Genomic DNA, 11,361 nt, shown 5'->3' on the forward strand with positions numbered 1-11,361 from the left:
TGGACCTAGTTTTGTCCCATGGAATAAATATTGTGGATCTTAACGTTTTTCCTCATAATCCTGGACTATCAGACCACCATTTTATTATACATATTTTAGGAATGTCAGGGATCGCTCCAGAACTTTCATTACACACACTTGGCCCCTATTCCCACTGATTATTTTTGTGCACTTTGTTCACCATGGTCTTGTCGATTATTGTTACTATGTCCGTTTGTGCGTGTGTCACGCCCTGACCTTAGAGATCCTTTTAATTCTCTATTTGGTTAGGTCAGAGTGTGACTAGGGTTGGCAATCTATGTTTTCTATTTCTTTGTTGGCCTGGTTTGGTTCCCAATCAGAGGCAGCTGTCTATCGTTGTCTCTGATTGGGGATCTTATTTAGGCAGCCTTTTCCCACCTGTTGTTTGTGGGATTTTGTTTGTGAGCAGCACACAACATGTGTGTGAGCAGCACACAACATGTGTGTGAGCAGCACACAACATCACGTTTTGTTGGCGTCAGGATTGTTTTTGGTGAGTTTCATATTAAATATGTGGAAATCTAAGTACGCTGCGCCTTGGTCCATTCATTCAGATTGTGACAGCGTGTGAGTACCTGTGCTGTGTGTTTTGGCTTTACCTTGCCATTGTGGGTTGCGCAGATGATTACGGGTCTCGTCCCGTGTGTTAATCGTTATTTATTTGAGGTACTCCTCGCTCTTTTGTTTTGGGTTTCTATCCTGTGTTTTGTTACGTGTTTGTTTGGTCTTCATTTTACACGTCACACTGTAATTTGGGCTTAATAAAAAAAACTATAACGCATTCCTGCGTCTGTCCCCCGATCCTTCATGCCAACGAGACAAGGAATCAAAGTTTTGAGAGAAATATTATTTAAAATCAGGGGGATAGAATATTTTTCAGTTAATATCCATTGACAGTTTTTAGAGTTTTATACACATTTTTGGAGAGTTTGAAGTTGTGATTCTTTGCTCCTGACAAGGGCATTTCCAGGCAAAGAGCTGACATGCAAATGAATAATATTGAAAGTATTTAGAAATTTCAGAAAATATATTTTCCCTTGTAAAATTCCCCTAAATGTAACATTTTTGTTCAAATAATGCAACAAAATCCTTTTAAAATATATTTTATTACTATAGAAATAAAGTTTCCCTGCAGGACAAGGATTCTCCTGGTTTTTTAAAAGAATCTCTGAGCTAATATCCTGCTTTTTTACACATTTTGCCATGAGGCTGAAAGGGTTTCTGCAGGGGGTGTGCTATCCCAGTAGATATACATTTCCAGGTGGGTGTTCCACATTGCAAGAGGATGAGATAATGTAAACTGCTTAGACTGGGTGGAAAGGACTACATGGACTAGGTCAATAACATCAATACAGAACTGTATTTCTGTTTTGTTTCACTGCATTCAGCCAAATGTGGAGCAACATTTTATGTCATCTGATTTAGATATTGGCTGACTATCAAATACCCATCTTGGATAGAGGGGGAAGGAAGTGTAATTTATAACTGTTGACTGGAGGATAAAAATGAGAAAAGCTCTGTGTTGCTGCCATGTGTTGCGATCATGTTGTCATGTTGTGTTGCTATCATGTTGTCATGTTGTGTTGCTACCATGCTGTGTTGGCATGTATTTCTGCCATGCTATGTTGTCTCTTGTGTGTTTTGTCCTATATGTTTAATCCCTGTCCCCGCAGGAGGCCTTTTGGTAGGCTGTCATTGTAAATAAGAATTTTTTTTTAACTGACTTGCCTAGTTAGATAAAAGTTCAATTAAATAAAAATATATTTTTTTAAAACATTACTTTAAAGTACTAAACAAGACACAAAGATAGGTGACAATTTCTCAAATGTTAAGGGTTCATGGCAACGAGTCACATGCTCGCAAAACTGTGTCATGTGATTTGGGTTGAAGAGTCACCACACACTTTGAAAGGCTTTCCTTGAGTGGTTCGCTGCCCTCGAGAGCGTGTGGTTGTTTACGAAGGGAGAAGGCTGAAAATAACTGACATCAAAGGTCAGTTATCAATACGTTATCAATATGGAATGATAATGATCATTGCACAGGTCACAGTTATCTAAAAGATAAATGGTCCATAAACACTGCGTGTAGCTCCTTTCCAATGATCAAGATACGATAGATCAGCTATTGAACTCTGAAAGGTCAGAACAACATTTTGCTGCGAAGGGCCATTTTCTGTTCAAATAGCTTGAGAGAAGAACGAAGTTAAGTTTCATGTGACACATGTAGTCACAGTTTGTATAACTGCTATCAAAGACAGAGCCTGCTGTGTGTGGCTCGCCGCACCGTTACACACTAACCTACTCCACTGAATAGGTCTACCACGGGATGGAGATGATGCGATTATGTCAATTATTAGAAGTGTAATTTCATTTCATTCATTTTTGTTTACTTCAAAAACATAGCCTACACACAATTACTGATAGCCGGCACCTGGGAGTTCCCACTGGGCACAGACGTCAATTCAACGTCTATTCCACATTGGTTGAAGGTCATTTTGTTGAAATTGTGTAAACAACATTGATTCAACCAGTGGGTTATGAGATATATTAACTGATAGCCTAATTTTGACAGTTTGCTCAATGTGCTAAAGGAAAAAGGACAACATAGGGCCTTATTGGGTCGACTCCTAACTATATGCGCTAAGAGTGAATAAATACCTCTCACTTTCCTGCAAATCTTAGCCCTATAGGTTTACATATTTTTTGGGGGGATTTGTGTGATATTTTAATACGTGAGAATTCAAGATCCATTGTATTGACAGAATGTTGTGGAGACCCGTCATTTCGAGCCTCACATGTTTTGGCAAGAAATGTAAATAAAAAATATATTGGGGGAGCTTGTCTGTTTTGAATGTTATTTTGGCATTATTACGTGTCACACCAGTTTGCAAACAATGAAAAAAAATATACACAGTTGAAGTCGGAAGTTTCCGTACACTTAGGTTGGAGTCATTAACTCGTTTTTCAACCACTCCACAAATTTCTTGTTGACAAACTGTAGTTATTGCAAGTTGGTTGCAAGTTGCAAGGACGTCTACTTTGTGCATGACACAAGTCATTTGTCCAACAATTGTTTACAGACAAATTAATTCAGATTCATTCCAGTGGGTCAGAAGTTTACATACACTAAGTTGACTATGCCTATAAACAGCTTGGAAAATTCCAGAAAATGATGTCCTGGCTTTAGAAGCTTATGATAGGCTAATTGACATAATTTGAGTCAATTGGAGGTGTACCTGTGGATGTATTTCAAGGCCTAACTTCAAACTCAGTGCCTCTTTGCTTGATATCATGGGAAAATCAAAAGAAATCAGTCAAGACCTCCCATTGTAGACCTCCACAAGTCTAGTTCATCCTTGGGAGCAATTTCCAAATGCCTGAAGATACCATGTTCATCTGTACAAAAAATATACAAGTATAAACACCATGGGACCATGTAGCCTTCATACCACTCCAAAACCGCCATAAAAATGCCAGACTACGGTTTGCAACTGCACATGGGAACAAAGCTTGTGCTTTTTGGGAAAATGTCCTCTGGTCTGATGAAACAAAAAAATAACTGTTTGGCCATAATGACCATCGTTATGTTTGGCGGAAAAAGGACAATGCTTGCAAGCCGAAGAACACCATCCCAACCGTGAAGCACGGGGGTGGCAGCATCATGTTGTGCGGGTGCTTTGCTGCAGGAGGGACTGGTGCACGTCACAAAATAGATGGCATCATGAGGCAGGAAAATGATGTGGATATATTGAAGCAATATCTCAAGACATCAGTCAGGAAGTTGAAGCTTGGTCGCAAATGGGTCTTCCAAATGGATAATGACCCAAAGCATACTTCCAAAGTTGTGGCAAAATGGCTTAAGGACAACAAAGTCAAGGTATTGGAGTGGCCATCACAAAGCCCTGACCTCAATCCTATAGAAATTGTGTGGGCAGAACTGAAAAAGCATGTGCGAGCAAGGAGGCCTACAAACCTGACTCAGTTACACCAGCTCTGTCACGAGGAATGGGCCAAAATTCACCCAACTTATTGTGGGAAGCTTGTGGAAGAGCAAAAAAAATTCTGCCTCCTTGGATGCTGCTATAGAGTTACATTAGAAGTGCCCATCCAAGAAACCTCAAGGTCATTGGCCACAGATAAAATGGTGTCAAATCACATTATATGTACAGTAGCTCTGATTGGACTGATCATGTCAACATCATACTTTCAAAATCTTAGCTAGCAATCATCATTGTGAATCAAGTTGACAATCTACTGGAAAATCCTTTTTAATTCTTGTCATTTGAAGAGAAATTATAGAAAAAACGTATCGGTACTCATCAGCCATTGGACATAAACATAACACAACAAATTGGAAATCGCAAATTCAACAATGACTGGTTTGGAAGGAATCAGTGACAGTGCTGCAAGCATTGCAAAGCAATCACTAGCCTGCTATTCAGTGGGGTGGCTGTGTTGTCCCAAATCTGGGATTAAAGGGCTCTTTTCCAAGTTTAAAATTATAAACATTCAACATTGGCCATGCTGTCAATGAAGCATAATATGCCGTGCTCAAAACAACTGTTAACTCAGAACTGAGAGAACTTGACTTCAGTGAGTTCAAGACAACTGGGAAGTCGGGAGTAAACAAGCTCCGACTGGGAAAATATGTTTTGAACAGTCATCCAACTCGGATTTGTAAATCCGGCCTCTTTCTAGAGCTAAGACCTGAAGATCAATGACGTCATCATGATTCAACCTTGTTTTTTCTGAGTTCCCAGCTGTTTTGAAAGCACAATAAATCCAGAGAATGCCAGACTTCGATAACAAATTTGTCCTCAAAGGAACGCCGCGCCACCTTCCTGTTCAAGAGAGCACTGCACAATAATGTAAGTCAAAATGTATTGAATGCTGCTGCATACATTTTTTAATATGCCAGAGAGATATGTATACTGTAGCTAAGAAAGTAATACTAGGTGTATGTTGTGTAGTAAGATGTTAGTAGCCCATGTGCCTCACCCTAATAATTTGGTCTATTTAGCCTTCTTAATTTCGCCTACTGTTCTGACTTGGTGGTGTACATGTAGCCTATATCCTGTTTTAGAGAAGTGTAATCATCAAATATTGTAAGAGCTTTCATTATCTGCTTATATGCCCTTTTTGTTTATCCTACAGTTCTGACTTGGTGTACAGGGAGAACACTGTAAGAACGGCCCATGTTCTGAATTCTGTCGCTGTACATTTCAAAAGTGCTAAACAAATAGTTATTGACTACTGTATGTTCGTCCGAGCTCGCTCATTAATGTCTCAATCAAAATTACGGATTGCCTCTTATCTGCTTGTCGTCCCCTTATGCCATAGTTTGTACATCTCAATTGTCATTAGAAACCACATTTGTTTAAACAAGTCAGCCATATCAGCTAGGTTTTTTTAAAGGCAGTAAATGAGGCTGAATGAACTGTTTTACTGCGAGATAATGCTCCGCTGATAGCCAGGTGTAGCAGTGGTAAGATGTTTGGACTGCTGTTGGGACAGCTTTATGTAGGCCCTAACAGTTTGTGGGCACCGTTTGTCACCATTACAGTGGAATTAATGTACGGTTTAATGTTTTGTTTTGTAGAGGTTTTGCTGGCATGCATCCCACTTTCTTTTATTTTTTTTGCCCAACCAAGATTTACATTCTAAAATCGCTAATGGCTGGAACTAACCCAAAACGCAGCAACCTTCTCAGCAGGGGTTGGGACCTAAATTATTTCCTCATATCAAAGCACAAGGCGAGACCCAAATGCAGACACAGGAGGCAGATGGTTGGAGTCTTACAATATTTATTCATCCAAAGGGGTAGGCAAGAGAATGGTCGTGGACAGGCAAAAAGGTCAAAACCAGATCAGAGTCCAGGAGGTACAGTGTGGTTAGTCAGACTCGAGGTCAAGGCAGGCAGAATGTCAGGCAGGCAGGTACAAAGTACAGAAACAGGCAAGGGTCATAGCCGGGAGGACTAGAAAAGGAGAATGCAATAAGCAGGAGAACGGAAAACTGCTGATTGACTTGGAAGCATACAAGACGAACTGGCACAGAGAAACAGGAAACACAAGGATAAATACACTGGCACAGAGAGACTGGAAACACAGAGATAAATACACTGGCACAGAGAGACAGGAAACACAGGGATAAATACACTGGCACAGAGAGACAGGAAACACAGGGATAAATACACTGGCACAGAGAGACAGGAAACACAGGGATAAATACACTGGCACAGAGAGACTGGAAACACAGGGATAAATACACTGGCACAGAGAGACAGGAAACACAGAGATAAATACACTGGCACAGAGAGACAGGAAACACAGGGATAAATACACTGGCACAGAGAGACAGGAAACACAAGGATAAATACACTGGCACAGAGAGACTGGAAACACAGGGATAAATACACTGGCACAGAGAGACAGGAAACACAGGGATAAATACACTGGCACAGAGAGACAGGAAACACAGGGATAAATACACTGGCACAGAGAGACAGGAAACACAAGGATAAATATACTGGGGAAAAGAAGCAGCACCTGGAGGGGGTGGAGACAATCACAAGGACAAGTGAAACAGATCAGGGCGTGACATCCTAATCATTTCGTTCTGAACCAAACCAAAAACCGTTCCACTGTTCGGACCAGCAAAATAAAGTTCAGAACCAGTTCTAACCAAAACAAAGTAACGTTTTATAAGGTTCATTTCTGTTCCTTTTTTTAACCTGTGAAACCAACCATTTTTTAAATTTAGTTAATTAAATTACTTCACCAATCAGTGAGGAAAGAGCAGGCAAACTAGTTGTTTACATGTGTGATGGACAGACAAGTATGGAGCAAGATGTGACTGAAATTTTGCGGGTGGGAAGAGAGTGAAAGAGGGTTGAGGAGAATGCTTACAGCTGCTGGTCATCTTGTTATGACATGCATTATGTGAATTAAGTCCACAAAATTATACCTAGGAGGAGCGGTTTCTATGGAGGAACTTTGAATGCCCTTTAAACTAGCAAGCAAGACTGTGTGCGCAGAGCGACACCAGATCAATAACAAACATCTTCCCTTTTGGTAGTTAATAAATCCAATGTGAAACGTGATAACTAGGCCTATGGTATCCTTAACTAGCATTGAACAAGTTAGTCTTCTCTAGCCACACTGAACAAGAATATAAACGCAACATTCAACAATTTCAAGATTTAACAGTTCATTTATGGACGTCAGTCAATTTAAAACACATTCATTAGGCACTAATCTATGGATTTCACATGACTGGGAAGGACACATTTTCTTCGCATATAGTTGATCAGGCTGCTGATTGTGGCCTGTGGAATGTTGTCCCACTCCTCTTCAATGGCTGTGCTAAATTGCTGGATATTGGCAGGAACTGGAACACGCTGTCGTACACGTCGATCCAAAACACAACAACCATGCTCAATGGGTGACATGTCTGGTGAGTACGCAGGCCATGGAAGAACTGGTGTGATGTGGAGGTCCTGGTCTGGTGTGGTTACACGTGGTCTGCGGTTGTGAGGCAATTGGAGGTACCGCTAAATTCTCTAAAATGACGTTGGAGGTGATTTATGGTAGAGAAATCTGGTAACAGGTCTGGTGGATATTGCTGCAGTCAGCATGCCAATTACACGCTCCCTCAAAACTTGAGACAAATGTGGCATTGTGCTGTGTGACAGAACTGCACATTTTGGAGTGGCCTTTTATTGTCCCCAACACAAGGTGTACCTGTGTAATGATCATGCCGCTTAATCAGCTTCTTGATATGCCACACCTGTCAGGTGGGTGGATTATCTTGGCAAAGGAGAAATGCTCACTAATAGGAATGTAAACAAATTTGTGCACAACATTTTAAAGAAATACGCTTCTTGTGTGTATGGAAAATGTCTGGGATCTTTCATTTCAGCTCATGAAACATGTGACCAACACTTTACATGTTGCGTTTATAGCCTAGCTGTTTGCACTAACATTTGCAGATTGATTATGCATATTATTTGTATACCTATTGTAATTTAGTGGGAGTGTCGATGAGTTCCTTGTGCGTAATTACGCACCTACAGGAGTTTGATGGTTTAACTGCAATGTGGTGGATATCATTTTCTAATTCGTATCGTTATTAAACTCACTTTGTCATAATTAATTTAATTCAGATGATGAGTGAACAAACAAAAAATAATCCGTGGCCTTTTCCTCCCCATTCATTAATAATCTTTAACACGGGTCGATGTGAACTCTAAACGAATAGTTAGTTACACACTGTTTAGCAATTACAATGTAGGCTACTAAATCAAAATTGTGAATCGTTGTTCTATTGGGATTTTCAGACAAACTTGTGTCACCGTTTTTTTTTCATAGTTTATTCCGTTATTGTGCGCTACAACACTTTAAAACGAAATGTTACCCAATTATACATAATAGACATCTTGAAACCGGAATAGGTGTTTTGGCTGTGTTATGGAACGTTTAAAATAAAGTTCCCTTGTTCAATAAATATTGTCAAGTGCCGTTTATTTGAATGAAGTATACTAGAGCATTTGACCCCTCTCTTATCCAATGATTGATAATGAAATGTATAAACAGACTCAGTTAAAGCAATACAGTCAAACACCAGCGTCGTGGGGTGGTTTCATATTGTGCAAAGCTGAAAGCTCCACCAGGCAACATACACCTGACGCTGGGTATCGGAAGAAATTGGCTTGTGATGTTATGGAAAAACAGATGACGTTTTGGTCAATCCTTGCATGTGCATACACGGTTAGGTGTATTGGACGAGAAAGACATTTAGTCTACTTATGAGGAGGAGGCAGAATTCAATCTCTGTCGCACACAGCCATCTCGTTTTCTTCCTCACACACACACACACACACACACATCTCGCTCTCTGCCTCTCCTATCATCAGTAGCCTAAATTAATAGAAGGTAATCCCCGCCATGTGAGGAGTCGGCCACGGTTTGGAGGCGGGGTGTTTTTCATTCAAATCCACTGCCTGTGCTATAAAAAGGGAAGTTACAAGTAGAGCGCAACTTTAGCAAAGGATCGTAGCGCAAGAGTAACGCGGTCTGTCTTAAGTTTTAGAAGCTATAGCCTAAAGATATTAGCTGGTCTGCGATTATTAGTCGGCATGAATACAGTCAAGGCTATGAAAAATGCAATTGTCTGTCTTATTTTACTGCCTCGCTTCTTCTTGGCAGCGATAATGCTGTGGTTTCTCGATTTTCATTGCGTAAGAAAGAGGGTCTTCCCCAAAATGAAGGAACAAGAAGGAAATATTGTCGACCCCCCAGTATGTATTTCCGAGTCTAATCGAATGTTCAGCTGGGAGTCAATCAAAGCCGTTTGGCATGGCCATAAACTGGACTTCTTAAAATCGGCGCATCTTGGAAATGTAGCGCCCAACACTGAAGTTGTGCAGCTCCGCGACCAGAGATGCAACCGGATTCTTGACTATGCCAAAGAGAAGAGACCGCTCATTCTAAACTTTGGCAGCTGCACCTGACCACCGTTCATGACACGCTTGAAGGCGTTCCAGCGTGTTGTGCAGCAATACGCTGATATCTCAGACTTTGTCGTTGTGTACATAGAGGAAGCGCACCCGTCGGACGGATGGATGAGCTCTGACGCTCCCTACCAAATTCCCAAACACCGCTGTCTCGAGGACAGACTCAGTGCCGCTCAAATAATGAACCGTGAGGTCCCTGGGTGCCTTGTTGTCGCAGACAGCATGGATAACTCGTCCAACGCCGCATATGGAGCATATTTCGATAGACTTTACATACTTCAAGACGGAAAGATTGTCTACCAAGGAGGTAGAGGGCCGGAGGGATACCGCATCTCTGAGCTGAGAGACTGGCTAGATCAATACAGACAAAGTGTTGGAAATTCAAGAAATGTCGTTATTCATGTCTAGAGTTTTATAACATGTTAGGCGTCACCATTAAATAAGTTATGTCTCTACACATTTCACACAACTTTTCAAGAGTTGCGGCTCCAATAACGTGTCACAGGGACACACAAGCATTTTCACTTGTGTTGTTTACTAGTGATGTATGTGTAGGCCTATCCCAAAGGTTGCAGAATTGCCTGTTTTAGTTCTAGTTATTATTTTGACCGTGGACATCTCAACATATTACGTCTATAGACGATCGCCTGCAAGGGTTTATTTGTTCTGTGTTCCCATATTTGTCATGTTCTCTTTATGCGAATGTTTGTGTGGAAAGTGTGAGTAAAGTAGGGTTTGCCATGACCAATTTATTGCCAGTATTTTTGTGAAGTTCGGTTTTTAAAAGGTACCTCACCAGAAAACCGATACTGATGTTTTAATGCTGATGATAATGATTGTGTGCAATATCTTTTTACTTGTATTTTTGGTTTTGTAAATATGGTTAACTTTTTATGGAGATACTTTTATAATAAAATGTCTTATTCTATACTCTGGAAAATAACAATGTAAAACATTTCGCTCATTGCTGAAGGTGAATTCATTTAGGATGATGTGTAGGGTATTCATTTAGCATGCTTTATCTGCATGGAATAACTTTTGTTAACTAAAGTCACATTTAAAATGATGGTACGGTAATTACTGAGTAGATAGCCTAGAGCCTCTAGCAACAGGCTTCCTCCCTTGTGCGCAATAGACTGTGGAAAACGCGGTTACTGGGTAAACCACACATTTCTTTGATAAAAACATTAAGAACACCTTCCTAATATTGAGTTGTTTTCCCCTCAGAACAGCTTCAATTCGCCGGCCCATGGACTCTAGAAGGTGTCGAAAGCGTTCCACAGGGATGCTGGCCCATGTTGACTCGAATGCATTCCATAGTTGTCAAGTAAGTTGGTTGTCCTTTGGGTGGTGGACACGGGAAACTGTTGAGCGTTAAAAACCAAGCAGCCTTGCAGTTCTTGACACAAACCGGTGCGCCTGGCACGTACTACCATACATACCCTGTTCAAAGGCACGTCAATCTTTTGTCTTTTCCATTCACACTCTGAATGGCACACGTACACAAGCCATATCTCAATTGTCTCAAATCTTCAAAATCCTTCTTTAACCTGTCTCCTCCCGTTTGTCTACACTGATTTGAAATGGATTTAACAAGTGACATTAAAAAGGGATCATAGCTTTCACCTGTTTTCACCTTGTTAGTCTATGTCATGGAAAGACCAGGTGTTCATGTTTTGTACATTCAGTGTACAGTAACCTGTGCATGCTGTTTTTTTTTATAAACTTCAGTCAGGAACCCAAACTATTGGCATCAAAGTGAATATCAATTTTCGGTGCTCACGCTCTCCCTCTCTCAGAAACTATTCATTGATATCAGAGAGAGCA

At 40.7% G+C, this 11,361-nt stretch overlaps 1 protein-coding gene across 1 annotated transcript; it reads left to right on the forward strand.

The window, feature by feature from the left end:
* The first annotated feature begins 8,945 nt into the window (after positions 1–8,945).
* Positions 8,946–10,730, forward strand: dio3a (iodothyronine deiodinase 3a). Its single transcript, XM_021574797.3, has one exon. It carries the CDS (start codon positions 9,157–9,159, stop codon positions 9,940–9,942), a length of 786 nt encoding a protein of 261 aa, XP_021430472.3. The 5' UTR covers positions 8,946–9,156; the 3' UTR covers positions 9,943–10,730.
* Positions 10,731–11,361: the final 631 nt, after the last annotated feature.

The sequence above is a fragment of the Oncorhynchus mykiss genome, chromosome 19 (assembly GCF_057628025.1).
Source record: "Oncorhynchus mykiss isolate SJ-2025 chromosome 19, ASM5762802v1, whole genome shotgun sequence".
NCBI lineage: Eukaryota > Metazoa > Chordata > Actinopteri > Salmoniformes > Salmonidae > Oncorhynchus > Oncorhynchus mykiss.